Consider the following 20549-nt stretch of genomic DNA (forward strand, 5'->3'; position numbering starts at 1 on the left):
ACTACAGCGAAATATGTCGAAATGGTATATTTATGAAGAAAAGGCAAAGCTTCTTTTTTTTTTTTTTTTTAAATGATCATTATTATTCTACATATTATAACTACTTGATTCAGAGCTCCTTCCTTTTCCCCCAGGATGCACATAGGTTTCTCGTGGAGGAGCTTGTAAGAGCTGTAACAGAGGCACGACAGACGAAGGTCAAATCCCAAACGGTTCTTCAACACAGCCATGACGTCACTATACCCTGAAACAAAAAGGTCCAATCAGAAAGAGGCACAAAGGACGGGGCTCAGATGTATAATCAATATTTAACAGATCTAGACATAAGGACACAACAGAAAACTAACAAAATACAAAATATATATTAAATTATATACAAAAACATAATGACTTTGTTAATATAGTATCAACCCTTTAAAGTCCACCAAAAGGCCACAAGGACTGAATTTCTAATGTATTAAATTTCACCTAAACTAAACGAATGCTTAATCAGTTTATCCTTCAAATGGATGCCTGTTTTCTTTACAGAAAAGAGCACGAACATTATAAAGGGCTAATAAATGACTACAGACCGATTCTGATTTCAGGACCTTGATTTTCTGCCCCGTGGCTTTATTAAGCGTCAGAAACCACAGATCATTTATTTGTCCGTTTCAGGAATTTCTTTAGTCACTGTAATAGCTAAATAAAAAGATTCCTTATATTAATAATATCATATATAATGTCATCCATTGAATAAAATGCCAGAATAATAGGATGCGCTGGATCAGGTGCTATTTATAAGCCACGAATGAACCAAATTTTGCAGCGATAAATGTAATAATAAGATTTTAAAATCTTTCGTATCGCATTGTTTACTTTAAAACGTTCTGTGTTTGTTACAGTTTGTTGTCTTACGTGTGACAACAACGACAACAAAAAGCTATGTTGTTCTTTCATCTGCATCTGTTTCAGGTGTTTGTACTCAAAGAAAATCTGGCAACCTTTGGGGGTGTGAACTTCTGGCAGGTGATTTGCATAATCAAATGTCTGTACCCTGATTATTGATGTAATTGATCCCCCCCCCCCCCCCTTTGTGATCACCTGTTGAACTAGACTGTGAGCTTATCCATGCTCGGCCCCAGACTCTGCATGAGCGCTGAGTCTGTGGCGGCGTTGCTGAAGCTCTGGATCAGGTTTTTGTTGCAGTCTCCGGCTTTAGGATACGCAGCCTGTCCGGTGAGATGCAGGAGATCCAGCGCCTCGGGGTTCCTCGTGAGGATCTCAGAGCTCTCGCTGACAGGAGAGTATTCCTGCATCAGCTCATCTCTAGACACCGGACTGAAAGAAGCCGTGAGCATTAATCATGACTACGGAAGAAAACACTTCGGGGTTTTGTGAGGTTAGAAGAAAATAATCAACGAATCGACGGTGATTTAGCAAATTAAGACGATTCAAGTTATTAATGGACGACATAATTTTTTTTATTATAAACCTATTTATGATCAGCTTGGGTTTATGTGCCACACACATCTGCCGTACGAGTGACACTATACTATACTAGCTGTTACTATAGCAACAGCAACATATTAGTATGAGTGTATTGATATGAATCCTTATTTTAATTCTGCACTACTGCAGCTTCATACTTGTTCCCACGGCGACAGAATACCTGACATCCATGGACTGGACGCCATCCGATAGATCGTCAGCCGCACTGCACTTAGCCTCCAGAGGCTGTAGGTTGATGACAGGTGAGCCAACGGTGATGGATGAAGGGAATTCACTCTTAAACTCGGAAAAACTGGAGCTTCCTGAGGACCTGATTGAGGGACCGTTAATCTGGCCAGCATCTAAAAAAGGCTCTGTGTTACTCAATACCTCAGACATTAAAACAGTCATCATGTCTGGGGATGTTTCAGTAGCTGCTGTAGAATAATAACCTGAAATCTCTGCACTCTCACCTGCAGACTCCAGGACAGAGACTGAACCGATCACGGAGGTGTTGGACTCCATGTGCATCTCATCCTTCAGTTCAAACACAGAGAGTCTTTAAGTTACTCAATTTCACTTATCACCCGCTTTCTTACGTGTGTGTGTGTGTGTATACATCTGTGTGTTTATATACTGTGTGTGTGTGTGTGTTTATATACTGTATGTGTGTATACATCTGTGTGTTTATATACTGTATGTGTGTGTGTGTTTATATACTGTATGTGTGTATACATCTGTGTGTTTATATACTGTGTGTGTGTGTGTGTGTGTATACATCTGTGTGTGTTTATATACTGTATGTGTGTGTGTGTGTGTGTGTATATACTGTATGTGTGTATACATCTGTGTGTGTTTATATACTGTATATGTGTGTGTGTGTGTGTGTGTGTGTGTGTGTATACATCTGTGTGTGTTTATATACTGTATGTGTGTGTGTGTGTGTGTCTGTGTGTGTTTATATACTGTATGTGTGTGTGTGTGTGTGTGTGTGTGTGTGTGTGTGTGTGTGTATATACTGTATGTGTGTATACATCTGTGTGTGTTTATATACTGTATATGTGTGTGTGTGTGTATACATCTGTGTGTGTTTATATACTGTATGTGTGTGTGTGTGTGTTTATATACTGTATGTGTGTGTGTGTGTTTATATACTGTATGTGTGTTTATATACTGTATATGTGTGTGTGTGTGTGTGTGTGTGTGTGTGTGTGTGTGTGTGTGTGTGTGTGTGTTTATATACTGTATGTGTGTGTGTTTATATACTGTATGTGTGTGTGTGTGTGTGTGTGTGTGTGTGTGTGTGTGTGCGTGTGTGTGTGTTTATATAATGTATGTGTGTGTGTGTGTGTGTGTTTGTGTGTTTATATACTGTATGTGTGTGTGTGTGTGTGTGTGTGTGTGTGTGTGTGTGTGTGTGTGTGTTTATATACTGTATGTGTGTGTGTGTGTGTGTGTGTGTGTTTATATACTGTATGTGTGTATACATCTGTGTGTGTTTATATACTGTGTGTGTGTGTGTGTGTGTGTGTTTGTTTATATACTGTGTGTGTATATATGTGTGCTTATATACTGTATGTGTGTGTGTGTGTTTATATACTGTATATGTGTGTGTGTGTGTGTGTGTGTGTGTGTGTGTGTGTGTGTGTGTGTTTATATACTGTATGTGTGTATATGTGTGTGTTTATATACTGTATGTGTGTGTGTGTGTGTGTGTGTGTGTGTGTGTGTGTGTGTGTTTATATACTGTATATGTGTGTGTTTATATACTGTATGTGTGTGTGTTTATATACTGTATATGTGTGTGTGTGTGTGTGTGTTTATATACTGTATATGTGTGTGTTTATATACTGTATGTGTGTGTGTTTATATACTGTATGTGTGTGTGTTTATATACTGTATGTGTGTATACATCTGTGTGTGTTTATATACTGTATGTGTGTGTGTGTGTGTGTGTGTGTGTGTGTGTGTGTGTGTGTGTGTGTGTGTGTGTGTGTGTGTGTTTATATACTGTATGTGTGTGTTTATATACTGTATGTGTGTGTGTGTGTGTGTGTGTGTGTGTGTGTGTGTGTGTGTGTGTGTGTGTGTGTGTGTGTTTATATACTGTATGTGTGTGTGTGTGTGTGTGTGTGTGTGTGTGTGTGTGTGTGTGTTTATATACTGTATGTGTGTGTGTGTGTGTGTGTGTGTGTGTGTGTGTGTGTGTGTGTGTGTGTGTGTGTGTGTGTGTGTGTGTTTATATACTGTATGTGTGTGTGTGTGTGTGTGTTTATATACTGTATGTGTGTATACATCTGTGTGTGTTTATATACTGTGTGTGTGTGTGTGTGTGTGTGTGTGTGTTTGTTTATATACTGTGTGTGTATATGTGTGTGCTTATATACTGTATGTGTGTGTGTGTGTGTGTTTATATACTGTATGTGTGTGTGTGTGTGTGTGTGTGTGTGTGTGTGTGTGTGTGTGTGTGTGTGTGTGTGTGTGTGTTTATATACTGTATGTGTGTATATGTGTGTGTTTATATACTGTATGTGTGTGTGTGTGTGTGTGTGTGTGTGTGTGTGTATGTGTTTATATACTGTATATGTGTGTGTTTATATACTGTATGTGTGTGTGTTTATATACTGTATATGTGTGTGTGTGTGTGTGTGTGTGTGTGTTTATATACTGTATATGTGTGTGTTTATATACTGTATGTGTGTGTGTTTATATACTGTATGTGTGTGTGTTTATATACTGTATGTGTGTTTACATCTGTGTGTGTTTATATACTGTATGTGTGTGTGTGTGTGTGTGTTTATATACTGTATGTGTGTTTACATCTGTGTGTTTATATACTGTATATGTGTGTGTGTGTGTGTGTGTGTGTGTGTGTGTGTGTGTGTTTATATACTGTATGTGTGTTTATGTGTGTGTGTGTGTGTGTGTGTGTGTGTGTGTGTGTGTGTGTGTGTGTGTGTGTGTGTGTGTGTGTGTGTGTGTGTGTTTATATACTGTATGTGTGTGTGTGTGTGTGTGTGTGTGTGTGTGTGTGTGTGTGTGTGTGTGTGTGTGTGTGTGTGTGTGTTTATATACTGTATGTGTGTGTGCGTGTACCTTTGGCTCAGTGTCAGTTTTTCTTGTTCTTTTCATGATCTCCTCAATGCGCTAGAAGGAGAAACAGAACAGTTTGTATCCCGATGTGTAAATCCTGCTTAACTTTAACAGCACAAACGATATTAAACACTAACAATAATCCATTTTCTATTAACACACACTGTACAAAGTGAGGACTGGATTCCTGGTAACCGAGCAACATGTTTAATAACATCTGAGAAGTCTGGAGTGTAAAGCATGTGCATGATGGAGCTCTAAACCTTCTTCCTCTGCAGTCTCTCTTGTTCTTCCTGCAGTTTTAGCTGCTCTCTTTCCTGCTGCTTCCTCTCAGCCTCCCTCTGCACCCTCTGCAAGGCCTCCTCCCTCTGTCTCACACACACACACACACACACACACACACACACACACACACACACACACACACACACACACACACACAATGACTCCACTATCCCAATCACACACACTGCTGCAAAATCCACAAGGACATTTCTGAATAAAGGAGATTAGCGAGAAGGCCGACCTCTCTGTCCAGCTGGTCCTGGAGATCTTTCAAGCGTCTCTCCTTCTGCCGCTTGTCATCTTCCTCTTTCTTCCTGCGCTCTTCCTCTTGCCTCTGGCGCTCCTTCTCTGCTTGTTGAGCCGCCAGTTCCTGTCGCTCTCGCTCCTCCGCCTGCTTCCTCTGGAGCTCCTCGGCCTTAAGCCTAACGGGGACGGCAGTTAAAGGTGCAGAATGCTACAGATGTACGGCGGACATTTTTGCTGTTACTATAGAAACGGTAACATATCAGAATGAGCGTGGTGACATAAACCGCTGACGTGACCTGACAGACGTGTTACAAACACCTTCTGACCAATCGGGATGGAGCGTTCAGCAGTGTGCTAATGTTATGTGGTATACGGCTCATACCTCTCTTCCTCCAGTCGCTGTTTCTCCTCCTGCTCCTTCTGCTCTCTGGCTAGCCGTCGCTTCTCCCCCAGCAGTCTGGAAGCTTCCTCGGCGTCGGTGGTTCCAGCTTTTCCAGTCGGAGTCACCGGAGACTCTGAAATAGTGATAAAACATCACACACGTCAATGCAGAATAAAATGAGTTACAATTAAATAAAAATATAATGATCTATTCAAGCAAAGTGAAAAAAATATAGAGAAAATATGTGTTAACTAATATAGATAGATAGATAGATAGATAGATAGATAGATAGATAGATAGATAGATAGATAGACAGACAGACAGACAGACAGACAGACAGACAGATAGACAGACAGACAGACAGACAGACAGACAGACAGATAGATAGATAGATAGATAGATAGATAGATAGATAGATAGATAGATAGATAGATAGATAGATAGATAGATAGATGGATGGATGGATGGATGTACGTGTAAGTTCCATCTGTCAGCATCTTACCTGTGCTATGCCCGAGTTCTCTGCTTGCAGATTTGGGAAGCTTTTCAGTCCTTGACGTTTTCCTATCCAAAGTGCTGGAGCTTTTATTCTCGACTCCTTTGTCCTCTCCGTCTAGCCTCTTGTAGATTTCTACCCCCGGGGTCATAGCTCTGTGCCTCATGGGTGAGCTGGGGAACTGCCCCGGAGAACATGGAGACTGGATACGACTCTTACATGACTTGGACCTTAATTAGAGCACACAGAGTTTTCATCTTTGAGAGGATTTTAGAGTAAAAAAAATCGGACTGTATTCAGAGTGAGGATTCAGTACCATTGTATTTCTGTTACAACTCCATTGTAGGTTACATGGTAGTGCACGTGACACCGACACCGAGGACACAGAATAACATCCGCATTTTCTATCCCAGATTTATTTTTTCTTGGTTTGAAGGTTGTAGTCGAGACGGTTTAGATTTTCTACCACTTATCCGAACTTCTCGGGTCACGGGGAGCCTGTGCCTATCTCAGGCGTCATCGGGCATCGAGGCAGGATACACCCTGGACGGAGTGCCAACCCATCACAGGGCACACACACACACTCTCATTCACTCACACACTCACACACTACGGACAATTTTCAGAGATGCCAATGAACCTACCATGCATGTCTTTGGACCGGGGGAGGAAACCGGAGTACCCGGAGGAAACCCCCGAGGCACGGGGAGAACATGCAAACTCCACACACACAAGGCGGAGGTGGGAATCGAACCCCCGACCCTGGAGGTGTGAGGCGAACGTGTATAGACATATTTTTACTTATTTTTCTCCCTAGAATTGTCACCTTCTAAATCCCACCAGCCAGCTGGCACAAAGGGAAGCTGAAGGCTAGCATGTGCTTTTACTGACACACGTGAAGCGATCGAATGATGTCGTGCTGCAAACACAGAGGAAAGAGCAATTTACCGAATTCACAGATGCCTACGATTGGCTAGCGTCACTGGGATCGACAGGAGTCTAAATCTTAACATGACTTTTGGATGTAACTGGTCGTGTCTGAGTACAGCCCGGTGTGATGAAAGAGGAAACAGATGAAGTGACGTTTTTGGATCTGAAACCTTTTGGGGGTGCTGGGTTTCTTGCTGCCAGACATGCTCTTGGTGGGCGTCATAGGAGATTCAAGTCGCTTTGCTGAGGAATCTGTGATCCCACCGGTTTGTTTCTCTGTCTGTAAAGCACATAATGAAAGGAATGAAACGAATCTGCCTGCACGTACATTTCCATACTGCTGTGAATAATCCCACTTTCACACACCTGAATGATTTGTACTTCCAAAGTTACAGTTTATTCCCAAATGTATGACTGGCTTTATTCCATAATTTCACCTGGATGCTATAGATTTGTTCCTGAGAACTGCTAATAAACGAATAAGTTGAAATACTGGTCTGCGTATAGATGTGGCATCAAAAAAAGGGTCTGAAGCAAGAAACAGCGAGAGAAATGTAGTTGCTAGGAGACCACCGTCTCATTGGTGGGCTGTATATTACCGTTTTTTCCCACTGAATAATCTGAATTGAAAAATCTGAGCTCTGTAAGAGGATTTGTCATTTAAAAGAACACCACTTAAAGCTGTGGTACTGTCAGGGCTGACCTGAGGGGTTTTGGGGGTCGTGGCAACCCCTCGGGATTCCTCCGATGGTCCAGATGTGGTGCTTGTCTTCTTGCGCTCGGCTCTGTTGGACGAGGATTTATACGGAGACCTGTGGGGGCTGGGCGAGGCTAATGGAGGACAAAGGCAAGACAGCAGAGGGTCAGAGGTCATACTGGGATGCAGGGAGGACAGAATAATGATCGATGCCTGGTAGAGGACAGACTTGCCTCTTCCTGATGTTTGTGCTAAAACAGCTGAGGAGTTAGAGGAGGAAAGACGAGTGATCAGGTCTGTTTCAGGACAGTCTGCTGGAATCATGAAGTCTGGTACTGCAGAGAGAGAGAGAGAGAGAGAGAGAGAGAGAGAGAGAGAGAGCACAAGAGAAAGAGAGAGAGAGCACGAGAGAGAGAGAGAGAGAGAGAGAGAGTGAGAGAGAGAGAGAGAGAGAGGCATTGTGGGAAGTCAGAGACCACTGAAATGCTCAGGGCAAGTAATTTTAATCAAAGACTCTGGAGCTGTGATTAATTTATGATCTGAATAATTTGTCCTTGTCGATCACATTAATCACATTAAACACATTAATCACATCAATCACATTAAACACATTAAACACATTATTCACATCAATCATATTAATCACATTAATCACATTATTCACATCAATCATATTAATCACATTAATCACATCAATCACATTAAACACATTAAACACATTAAACACATTAAACACATTAAACACATTATTCACATCAATCATATTAATCACATCAATCACATTAAACACATTATTCACATTAATCACATTAAACACATTATTCACATTAATCACATTAATCACATTAAACACATTAATCACATCAATCATATTAATCACATCAATCATATTAATCACATTAATCACATCAATCACATTAAACACATTAAACACATTAAACACATTAAACACATTATTCACATCAATCATATTAATCACATCAATCACATTAAACACATTAAACACATTATTCACATTAATCACATTAAACACATTATTCACATTAATCACATTATTCACATTAAACACATTAATCACATTATTCACATTAAACACATTAAACACATTAATCACATTAAACACAGTTACGTGTGAATGTTTGGTCCTCAGGTCCAAATGACAAAGACAAAGAAATGTCATTTATTTCATTAGAACAGACGATGTAATACATATTAATGTAAAAACCCCACCCCAGACCGCTCACAGCACGTGTCCTGCTTTATTACTAACACATGCCCCAGTTGCTTGTTCCAGTAACTTGTTGCCTAACTGCAGGATAATAACAGATCTGGAAACAGTGCTTGCTGAATTTAAGTCATATTCTCTGGTGTTTCGGTGTTTTATCTGCTCATAAGCAGAGAAGGTAGAAAAAAGAATCCAATTTCCTAAAATAGAAAATTTCACCCAAGATATTATCTGTAGTGAAAAATGATGTCATTGCTAGGATGTGGATTTGCATCTAATTTACATATGTAGTGAACTAACAGCTGAAGCATCCGCCCTGATCCCGTATCGTCCTCCCCCTCAGCACTGAAGCAGCACTGCAGCTCGAGGCTGATTTCAGATCCACATCCTGCGCATCCTGCACGTCCGCCCTTTCCAGCACGCACGCAGGGAGCAGGACACGGATCTGCCTCTGGCTATGTGCTCTCTGTCCTAATGATCGATCACATTCACTGAGTTTTAATGCCAAGAAATGTCCCAGAGGCATCTGATGCACATTTACACGCTTTAGGGAGGAGACGGTGTATAAACAGCAAAGCCTGAGAAACAATAAGGAACACAAAGAACACAATACGGCATGACATCACACACATAACATGTGGTAGACACGCAAAGCAGCTGGAGATTAATACCGGCTTTGGATTGGCTGGCAGGCAGGAAAGAAGCTGGCTTATTGGCTGCGATGGAGGAAGCAGCAGGAGAGGGCGGGGCAACCTTAGGATCGTCTACGCAGCAGGTGATGCAGAGCAGAAAAAAGCAGACGTCACACAAGCACACGTCACACTTCGGTTACTGTTCTCACACACTGACATTTCTGTGTGACTTTTGTGACTATATTAAATGTTATGTTTATCCAAATTTTTAATTTACATACAGAAAATGATATTTATTTTATAAACCTTATGTTTCTGTTAGCCAAATATCACATTCATGAATGTAAAATCGTCAAAGTGAAAAGCGTTTTTTTAAAGATTTAAACATGAGATGAAAATGTATTTTGACACTATTGAATTTTGTAAAAACCTGAAAGCTATGAGAACAATCGCTGTATTTAAGGACTGGCACTTAAGCGCTATTCGGACGGGACTAGTTTTACGTGGGGACGTGGAGTAATGCAATTTTACCTCAGGACGTCTGAATTATTAATTGGCCAATTCGCACGGGACAAGACATCTCAGTAAAACTAGCAGAAGTTGGAGGGGTAACTCGCTTTACGCACCACAGTAACCTCCTTGTCGTCATGTGCGTATGACGTTGCTTCCTGTTATCACGTGCGCAAACAGACAACATGGCGCCTCAATGCTTGCAAAACGCGCCGTAGGTTGAATTTTACCGTACATATTTACAGCGGGTCTATTCGGACGGGATTAGTATTACCTGAGGTAATTTTTCTGGACCTCTTTACAGAAGGTAAAAGTCATCGTAATCTTTACTGACATTAGCACTATTCGGACGGGACTAGTTTTAAGTGGGGACGTGGGGGGTAAAGTAATTATTACCAGAGCTTCTCTGTGATTTTAGTCCCGTCCGAATGTCCCATCTCGGTAATCATTACGGACAATGTCAGTAAAGATTACGGCGACTTTTACCTTCTGTAAAGAGGTCCGGAAAAATTACCTCAGGTAATACTAATCCCGTCCGAATAGACCCGCTGTAAATATGTACGGTAAAATTCCGTCATTTCCTGTTTAAAAGTAGTTTTTGGCGCGTTTTGCAATCATGGAGGCGCCATGTTGTCTGTTTGCGCACGTGATAACAGGAAGCAACGTCATACGCACATGACGACAAGGAGGTTACTGTGGTGCGTAAAGCGAGTTACCCCTCCCACTTCTGCTAGTTTTACTGAGATGTCTTGTCCCGTGCGAATTGGCCAATTAATATTACAGACGTCCTGAGGTAAAATTGCATTACTCCACGTCCCCACGTAAAACTAATCCCGTCCAAATAGTGCTATTGTCCGTAATGATTACCGAGATGGCACATTCGGACGGGACTAAAATCACAGAGAAGCTCTGGTAATAATTACTTTACCCGCACGTAAAACTAGTCCCGTCCGAATAGTGCTTTAGTCTGAACTGAAAGACTGTTGGACTCTGGCATATCGTTTTTTGTTACATGGCAATGATGACAATTCTTGTTAGTTTCTTTTTCTGTTCCTTTCAAGTATTTAATGAAAAAAAAAATCTAAAAAAAAAAAAAAACTAACTTCGGTTACTTTACTTCATGCTAAGAATCGAAATCAACATCTACTTAGTTTACTGGAAAATAGCAAACGCACATGAATGCAACAGAGAAATTGTCCCTTTACGCATCACAAATCAGAGAATTTGTGCAAATCCTACGATACGGAATTGTTACGCAAGTCTTCCTCGTTATAGCGTTATAAAGTCACATCACATGACCAACACGTAAATGTTTCAAACGTTCTAAAAACGTTCACATTTTCACAACACGACAAAAAAAACACAACACAACAGCAAATCAGAAAACGGGAAAACAGAAAGGGGAGGGGCTTAATAAACATCACACACTCGCTGCTGATTGGACACTTTTTTCCAAATAACTTTAGGGCTTCCTTTAGGTGGATGTCCAGAGTTTAAATACACAAATTAACTAAATGAATGTAAAACAAACCCCTTGATAGACACATCAGTAATATTATCCTGTTACGGTAAACCGTTTCCTGTTATGTCACAGACGGGCGCATGCTACGGGCCGCATGCTACGGTTTTCTTCAGATACCTAACGCAGGCTGGAGGATTTAAAGGCAGGGTCTCCGATTTTTGAGAAATGCTTCAGAAAACTGAGTCGGGCCGATAATAATCAAAAATCAAAACAAAAATCAAAACAAACGTGTAGCCAATGAGCAGAAAGGGGCGGGGCTTGTCAATATGGGCGGAGAGGGTGTTCAGTGCGCATGTGTGACATTAGCAGAAAGCGGTTTTAACATCGACATGGAGGATAAAAACAAAGAAAGAAAGCGAAGAAAGACTTACGATAAGGACAAGAAGTAGGACGTGTTAATATAGGATCAGCTTTCCAGCGCTGGAGAGAACTGAAGGAGCAGGAAGTTGGCCACATATTCACAGGTTGGAGTTTCCCGAGTCAATAACTCCTGAGCTAAACGCTGTTACTACACAAATAACACCTCTTTTCTATCGTAGTAATGTAGAGAGGCAGCTACAACCGCGTTTTGTGTAGTAACAGCGTTTAGCTCAGGAGTTATCGACTCGGGAAACTCCGACCTGTCAATATGTGGCCGACTTTACTTAAGACGCCGAGGCGCTTTTTTCCTTCTCGATAGGTGAGTAACGTTGGTTTTGCTTTGTTACACAGAACTAATATATGCCTTTGTCCTTTACATGATTATGCTTGTGTGGCATTTTTGCTTGTTTGTTTATCTACAATCGTATTGTTCTTCCCTTCAGCTATGATAAAGACACGTTTCTTTCCATCAGTCGCCCGGGTTACGTATGTATGTGTGGGCGGAGCTATCGATACAGGGGTGGGACCCGTTCGGGTTAGGGGCGTGTTTGTTTTGGTGATTTCAAATGTCGTCATTGACTTTCAAAAATCGAAGACCTCACCTTTAGGCCTAAACAAACTACAGCCTCGATGCCTGATGAAGAGAAGCAGCTCCATAGTACGATGCTGCCACCATCATGCTTCATCATGGACACTGTATGGTGATCTTCGGATGCTAAACTGTCTTGTTTTTGTTGCATTATTTATACAATTGTGTCCAAAATGCTTTATTTTGTTCTCATCGACCCAGAACACGAGATTTTAGGTGATTTTGGTGCGTCTAGAAATCCTACCCAGATCTACAGGGAGTGACCAGGACTTGGCAGAAGTTCCTCTGACGGTGCTGTTGGTCTCTTGGCAGATTCGGACGTTCCGTTTTGATGTTCATACCAAAAAATAGTACACCGACGTTCTCTGCTTGTGTTTGATGATGGATTTGGTGCTACAGAGCAAAAGGTTCTTTTGTCTCCCTCTCTGGATGGATTTCATTTAAACAACAAGTTCCTGGACATGATTTATATGGGTCATGGTTTCAGATGAAAGCAAGAAGAAAAGCGCACAGAAAGAGCTGGTCTTCGGCTGCCGTTATGTTTGATAATTAGATCTGAACATGAGCTGGAATGCGATTGGTTCGTTCCGAGCCATTATAAAAGGGCGTACACGCTCGTGTGACCAGGTTAACGCCGGTTTTATCATCTAAATTGTTTCTCTTTGTGTTTCCCGGTCAACATGATGTACATTGGTTTCTTTCAGCAGTGTGAAGTTATAAAGCTGCACTCAGCGTGTTTAGGTTAAGAATCTGAACAAGGATTAATGACCTCATCATCAAACTCACTCGTGTACATTCACTCGCGACAGAAAAATGACTCGAAGGCCTCTGAACTGCTGTCTAAGGTTTCAGAAATGACACGACGAAATAGCGTGTTGAAACGTTAATACGTCTCGTCAGCGAAATGCCGGAGACGAGCACGCTCGAGATACGGCGACCGGATGAGTTTTTGGAGTCAAGCTGGACGGTAATATGATCTTCACCGGGAAGAAGAAGGAACATTCATGCTGATGAAGAGCTCAGGTTCTCTCGGTGCAGCTTTCTAGCTTTTTAAAAGCAACCGAATCCTAACGTGAACCCGGATCGATGGATCTCTCTTTATATGTTTATATAATTACACGGAATGGACTCGTGCATCATGCAGGCCGATGGCGGACCTTCGTTCTCTCGAACAGGGTGAATTATTGATGTCGTTATGAATGCACCACAGAGTCCGGGTGGTGCTCCTGTGTCTCTGTCACTGCTTTGTGGAAAAACACACGGGCGGGTTTATTTGATGCTGGGAGATAAGAGATGCTTTTACAAGCAGGACAAATAAATGAGATCATATGAATGGTGCAATGAGAGAGAAATAGATCTCGGTATCTCAGCTGTGACATTTAGGACAAAAAAGGACATTTTAAGTGAGACACCGGAGTTTATTCAGCATCTGAATCTGAATCGCTTTGAATCGCTAATCGGGTCTAACCTTGAGTTCCTTTTGAGATATCGGTGACACACAGCAACACCAGCTTTTTCTACCAAATTACATCACTTCTAACAGCGAGCTGCTGCAGTTTGTTAGGTAACACCCACACCGGCCATGAAAATCTTTAAAAACCAAAAATCCACCCCTGCATTGCAGCCTACACACCCTGAGTTTACATGCTCTCATCCTCCTCCACCTCCCCCGAGGATATGGATCTCAGACTCACCCTCACAGGCTCGTGGCGGGCCACCCCACGTCCAGCGTTTGTGTCTCTGCTCCGACGGCAGGCCGCGGTCGTCTGAACGCCGCATCAGCGTCTCCAGGTGCTCCTGCTCGTTGCGTTCCAAAACAGGGAAGACCAGATTCTCTCTGACTGAGCTGTCACTGCGGCGCCGTGAGGACGGAGACGAGGCCAGCTGATACTCCATGCCGACCGCCTCCCACCCTCGCGCTCACACACACACACACGCGCGTGCACACGCGCACACACACACACACACACACACAGATGCACAACCTCTCCTCCTCACTGACTGCTGGATAATAACAAGGAAGGGCCTTGCCCTGTGAGTGTGTGTTTTTCTCTCTCTCTCTCTCTCTCTCTCTCTCTCTCTCTCTCTCTCTCTCTCTCTCTCCCTCTCTCTCAGGTGATGGAGTGCTTCTAAAACAGCACAGAGCTGAGGATGGCCCGCCCAAACCCCTCCCTTCATCCCCCAAATGGCACCCGGCTGCTCACATGCACACGCACACGCACACATACACACACACACACACACACACACACACACATGCAAGCATGCACACACACGCACAGTGTAGCTATGGTAATGGCACAGGTCACATCAGTGTTATCGGGAAATCTCTCTCTCTCTCTCTCTCTCTCTCTCTCTCTCTCTCTCTCTCTCTCTCTCTCATCCTGCTTGTTCTTGTTTTCCATTTACTCAGTGGCTGCATTTCCTGTCTAAAATTAACTCTAAGTGCTCCAGTGGCACAAATTCCAACAATATATACATGTATTAATTCATTATATACACACAACACATTCTATACATTTAAAAACCAAGGACGCAAAGCGTTTTCAAGAAAATCAAAACAAAAAAAGGGGGAGGAAAAAATAAATGCTTTCTATAACATATGATTTCCTATAAATGCTTTCCTTCTATTATACTATTAGTATTTTATTACTATTTAATTACATTAAGCTTAACGTATAATGCAAAAGGATATATAAAGGATTTTTTTAACGGATTTTTAAAAAATTTATTATTGCAGTTCGAGTTATTAAATTAGTGGAAATGTGTATATATAAAACGTAATATAATAAATCAAATTAATTAATTAAATTAATTGATCAGAAAAAAAAATCAATTTTAAATGAATATAAAACCAAAAAAAACAACAACGATCGTTTGTTCAGTGTGTGTTAATCTGTAAGAGATAATTCTAAGGAAACAGTCAGTCGAATATATAAATAACGTTTGTTCGTGTTTTTTCATTTAATATCGCTGTTATATACGGAACACGACCGAAAGCCCAACATGACCCACATATCGCATCTCTAATTAGAATTTCTCCTCATCACCACCCAGTGAGTCAGATGAAGTACAGAAGAGGAAAGAAGACTGTAAATAATAGTCATACTTTTCTTCTGTATCATCGTGTGTGTATTAAAAGCAGCGCAGGTCCAAGCTAGGGATTTATTCTGATGCCACTGCAGAGGAAACGGTATCGATGTGGGGAAGCAGCGGTAAAGAACAGAGTCATCTATAGCACTCATCAATCCGACAGCAGTGACGACACTTTCGGTTAAAGACACACAGCAGACAGCCAGAGCCTTTATCACACACTAACGTCTTTGTTACCTTCCCATGTTGCACTAAATCATACATCTAATTGTGATTTATTCACCTGTCACCGTGGGATAGATGGTCGGGAACGGTGATGTCATCACGTTGCGCCGGAGTGACCAAGCATTAGCATGGGGGATGGTCACAACATGGCAATGCTTTCAATTTCAATCAATAAATACACTGAAATCCACCTTAAGCTCTGCTCCTATCTTTAAACATCTTCATACAAACAGAACAACAAATAGCTCTCAGTTTAAATAAGAAAAAAAACACCTAAAGAAGTTTTATTTAAATTGTAATATCAAGTAAAGTTTGCTCAATTAAGATAGGTATACGAGCTAGTTATATTAGCTAGCTAGTTAAGAATTGTAATTTAGCTTGTTACATTTGCTACGTAATCAATCTCTTTAAATTATCTTCTTAAATTAGTTAAGTTAGGTTTTGGTTTTGCAAATATATAGATTATTGAGCATTAATTCGTGAGTAAAGTAAATATAAATGGGGGGATGGAGTTAGCATACCGTCTTCGTGTGGACTGACGGCTTCGCTAGGACTAGCTAGCTAGCTAGCTAAATAGCGGAAATTAGCTCACGATGAGCACAAACTTTACAACAAATTAAACCAGTATCACAAACAGGATGAAAAAAATAAAAATATTAATTGTAACTTTTAGAATGAATAAAGCCAAGAGCATTTAAGTATGATGTCTTTTTCAGGTAGCATAGATTACTATCATTATACTCTTTAAAGGTGCGGTCTGTAATCTTTTTTTAAAAAAAAACGTTCTAGATCCTAATTAATTATATACCTTCAAATATATTTTGTAGAAAATGTAATTTGCAGTATTTTTTCTAATGAGAACTGTTTTTATTTTCATCTTGATATCTTGAACATTACAGTGCAGTACTTCTCTGTTTTTCTTCATTTTAGGCTTAAAATATTTCTGACCCTGAAATTAGCTCTGCCCTAATCTGAAAAAGAGGTGGCTAGTTTTCTACCTTTACATAAGAGTAATTTTGTGACGGATGCAACGAGATTTTAATTGTGTGCTAGATGCTAGTTGCTAATTGTATATTGCTATATGTATATTGTATATATATCGCTATTGCTTGTATATTGTAACATTTAAACATGGTTCAGGACCAGTACTTATATTATTTCAAAGATCCTATGGATACATTTATGATTTGCAAGCTCAGCTCTGTAGTTTTTACATATCAGCATTAACAGAACAGGAAGGTGTCACTCTGGAGCATCGTTAGCATGAGCTCAAGCTTTAAAGCGGGGATAAGGATGAGGCAGAGCGATGAAGAACAGAAAATACAGTGAATAATAGTGATGAGAGAACATGCAAGGTACTGACCTTCTCCTCCTCAACACGCTGCCTCCTCTTCTGCTCCACAGCAGCTCGACGATGCTCCTCTCGCTGCCGCTGCTCCTCCAGACGCCTCCCTCGCTCCTCCAGCGAACGTTCGTACTGTTTACGGGAGCGTTGCTCTTTCTCCCTCAGCTCATTCTCCCTGCTTGCTGCACACGCAATGAAACGGGGTAAATAGACAGATCAGAGCAGACCATCTCTGCGCTCCTTCACGCTCATAGTGATGTTCCAATACCCTGTTAGCTCAGATACGGCTGCTGAATGATCCCTCAGAGATGTGGTTTATCGAGTCAGGAGCAGAACTCAGCAGGGCTGGAAACACTTCAATAATCATACATCAACTGCTCTAACTGAGCTTCGGTTCGGAAGATTTGAACATGAAAATAAATACTTGAATTCCCAAAGAAGAAAAAACGTGTACTCTTAAACTTTTTACTCCTCACGTTCATCTTGAGCATCAAAATCCTTGTTAAAAATGTCCAGCACCATAAGAGTTTTCTTTCTTTCTTTCTTTCTTTCTTTCTTTCTATGATATCCTTTTTCTCTCATGTAAAAATAACAAACATTTTAAGATATACAATTCACATTTAAGTGAAGATTGCTCATTAAAGCTAGTTTCCACTAGCTAAATTAGTAATCTTGACTAGCTAACTGTTTAGTTAGCTAGTAAAAATGACCAATTTAGCTTGTTAAGTTTGCTAGATAATCAAACTGACTTTAATTGGCTTATTAAATTATCTATCTTTTATTATTGCTGATATTTGGATTGAACGAGTCGAGGAAATGCTGATTTTGTGAGGGGTTTGGAGTTAGCATGATATTTTCCTGATGGCTGTCTTTAGGCTTAGCCAACTAGCTAAATGAATTAGCGTAAACACACTTCACTGAGTAAACATCACTATTCAACTACATTTATGTAAGTACTTAAGAATACAAGTATTTATTTCAGTAACAGTTCAGATCTTACGCATTTTTTAATCCTACAATCTGAAGCTGAAATGAATTTAATATGATTTGCATATGTTGTGAATCTACACAAAATAACCCAGAATACTGATGTGTGTGAGAGTGGAATCAAAACAGCAAATCTAAAAAAAAATATTTAAAAAATTAACAAAAAACCCCCCACAAAAACCTAAAGGTTGTGATTGTATAAGTATTCACCCCCTCACCACCACTTGTTAATTATAATATAATTATATAAATATATAATAATTAGTTAAATTGAGTTCAGATTTTGTCACAATTTCGAGGGTTTTATTGTTTTTTCCCCCACAGGATTTCAGTTGCATGCCTTTATTATGATATAATGGTTTTAAAGGAGAAATCAGCCCACAGCACTACGAGAAGCACTTCCTGGATAACGGCTCATATCAGGATGTGAAACACAGGGACAGGATGTTGTCTCAGAAATGTGTCCTGATGTCATGTGGGGTTTTTATTCAACATACCCTGAGTCCTCTCTCTCTCCTCTCTCCTCTCCCGGGCTAATCTTGCTCGCTCTTTAGTCATATCTGTAAAAAGATGATGGGTGTTAGGTGTGTGACAGCAACGTGCATGATGATGATGAACAGAAGGAACACACCCTTTTTGAACACATTCAGTTATGCATCTGCATGCTCACTGAAATGCAGCGTCTTGCTTGTGTTAATTGCTTTACTCTATTGTTATGCGAATGAATGCAAACTGAAGGTAAAAAAAATCATTTTCTCATTTCTCCATATTGTAAGACTCGGATGCTCCGTTCACCATAATCAGAAGAAGCAATTCGTCCATCTTGAAATGAAGACAAATCAACAGGACATGATTTTCTTCCTATTTTTAGGTCATTTACTTCTACGTGAATGTGTTGGGTGATTGGTGATAAACATTGGTGTTTAATGCCAGATTAATATCAGCCCTTTCTCCATCTATAGCACATCAGTGTTACACCTGGAAAGGTGCATAATTCCTGTCACCTGTTATCGTGCAATGAACAAACTGTACAGATTTTGCAGCATTTCAGTTGCATTTCTGGATCAAGCTCTTATGTAGAGAAAGACCTCTTCCCAACATTTTCTCCAGTCTGATTCACCAAGCAGAGATCAGGGAACATTCAGTAAAGGAATTCATTCCCATGCACATATAAGGATATTAAACTCTTACCTGACTTCTCCACAACTGCAGCCATCTCCACTCCTTCTTCTTCTTCCTCTTCTTATTATTCAAAAATAATGCTGAAAATACATCAACCCTTTACTAGAATCAACACACACACTCGATTCTGCATGAAATGGACATGCTTTACATGCAATGTCAAATAAAAACGATAGAACGATGAACAAATCCGTTTTTGTTTTTGTTTTTTTGGTTATTATTATTATTATTATTATTATTATTAGAATTTCTTTTTAATGCATCGGTTTTGCAGAGCAACCAATGAGGAATGCGCGCGCGCCCCGTGTGTGTGTGTGTGTGTGTGTGTGTGTGTGTGTGTGTGTGTGTGTGTGTGTGTGTGGTGTGTGTGTGTGTGTGGGGTGTGTGTGTGTGTGTGTGTGTGTGTGTGTGTGTGTGTGTGTGTGTGTGTGTGTGTGTGTGGCGTTACGTCATCGTCGGCGGACCTGGCTCAACGTATGGTAACCATAGCAACAGCTCCCACAGGAGCAACGAAGCTTCATCAGCTTCATCTAAAGCTATTCGAAGCAAACGACTGTTTTATACAGAGTTCGTGTATTTATATTAATGAGACAAAATGTCACGGATATTCACGGAAAATGGACCGAATTAAACCGGGCTCGTGCATGTATATACAGTATGACGTCATAGACGTTTTGGCTTCACGCGCGTTTTATACACAAAAGATACAGAAATCTGTATTGTTTTCTTTTCTTTTTTATACACTGTACGTACTGCATGTGAAAACTGACGTGTACAGTGTGTGTGTGTGTGTGTGTGAGAGAGAGAGAAGAACAATCTGTCTCTGTGTTACCGAGATGACGGTTCATCCGAATCTGCACGATCGTAAGCCACGTGGTTGGCTGATTGCTGTGGACGAGGTGGTGTTCAGGTGCATGAACCTATTGTCTAGTATTAACCTTTAGTCTCATTAATCAATAAAATACTGATTCTGGCTCATTAGGACACACATTGAGAATAAGATCAGTCTAACCATTAACACTTCCTTAGATGTCACAGAGAACCCTGAAACTAAACGTGTTCCTTTCACAAAGAGTTCCAAAAGCCTTTATTAAATTAACCATGAAAAAGAAACTAACTCGCCTTTATAACACACTAACCCACTTCTTACATCCACTCTTAGGACCAAAGGCTCTCTTCAGTGGATCAGTAGATCCATTATGAGCAGTTCAGGTTCCTTGAGAGATTATATTCCGATATTAAGCAGGATAAAAGGTACAAAGGGAGCAGTTTGCAGATTC

The 20549-nt window shown here is 40.7% G+C and overlaps 1 protein-coding gene across 3 annotated transcripts; it reads right to left on the bottom strand.

Moving 5' to 3' along the window:
• Window positions 1-78: 78 nt before the first annotated feature.
• On the bottom strand, window positions 79-19543 carry map7d2b (MAP7 domain containing 2b). Of its 3 annotated transcripts, none has more exons than XM_027177389.2 (17): window positions 19279-19543; window positions 18585-18647; window positions 17119-17282; window positions 14132-14234; window positions 9496-9588; window positions 7833-7934; window positions 7606-7733; window positions 7073-7182; window positions 5979-6202; window positions 5477-5609; window positions 5090-5270; window positions 4827-4931; window positions 4567-4617; window positions 1923-2007; window positions 1652-1832; window positions 1084-1320; window positions 79-244 (listed from the first exon to the last, which is right to left on the bottom strand). In XM_027177389.2, the coding sequence occupies exons 1-16, from the start codon at window positions 19301-19303 to the stop codon at window positions 1092-1094; spliced, it is 1977 nt and encodes a 658-aa protein (XP_027033190.1). In that variant the 5' UTR covers window positions 19304-19543; the 3' UTR covers window positions 79-244; window positions 1084-1091. The 3 variants fall into 3 exon arrangements, with proteins under 3 accessions (XP_027033190.1, XP_027033202.1, XP_027033208.1); XM_027177401.2 differs by having other exon boundaries at window positions 1944-2007; window positions 19279-19537; XM_027177407.2 differs by lacking the exon at window positions 9496-9588 and having other exon boundaries at window positions 19279-19538.
• Between the last annotated feature and the right edge of the window lie 1006 nt (window positions 19544-20549).

This window comes from Tachysurus fulvidraco, chromosome 25, assembly GCF_022655615.1.
Source record: "Tachysurus fulvidraco isolate hzauxx_2018 chromosome 25, HZAU_PFXX_2.0, whole genome shotgun sequence".
In the NCBI taxonomy this organism is placed as follows: Eukaryota; Metazoa; Chordata; class Actinopteri; order Siluriformes; family Bagridae; genus Tachysurus; species Tachysurus fulvidraco.

Bases quoted from the DNA above. Each gene is read 5' to 3' on its own strand.
- map7d2b (XM_027177389.2), bottom strand. From the start codon at position 19,303: ATGGCTGCAGTTGTGGAGAAGTCAG. The intron at 18,648-19,278 runs GTAAGAGTTTAA...ATCTTTTTACAG, and splicing joins TGCAGTTGTGGAGAAGTCAG to ATATGACTAAAGAGCGAGCA. The intron at 7,734-7,832 runs GCAAGTCTGTCC...GTCCTCCATTAG, and splicing joins AGCACAAACATCAGGAAGAG to CCTCGCCCAGCCCCCACAGG.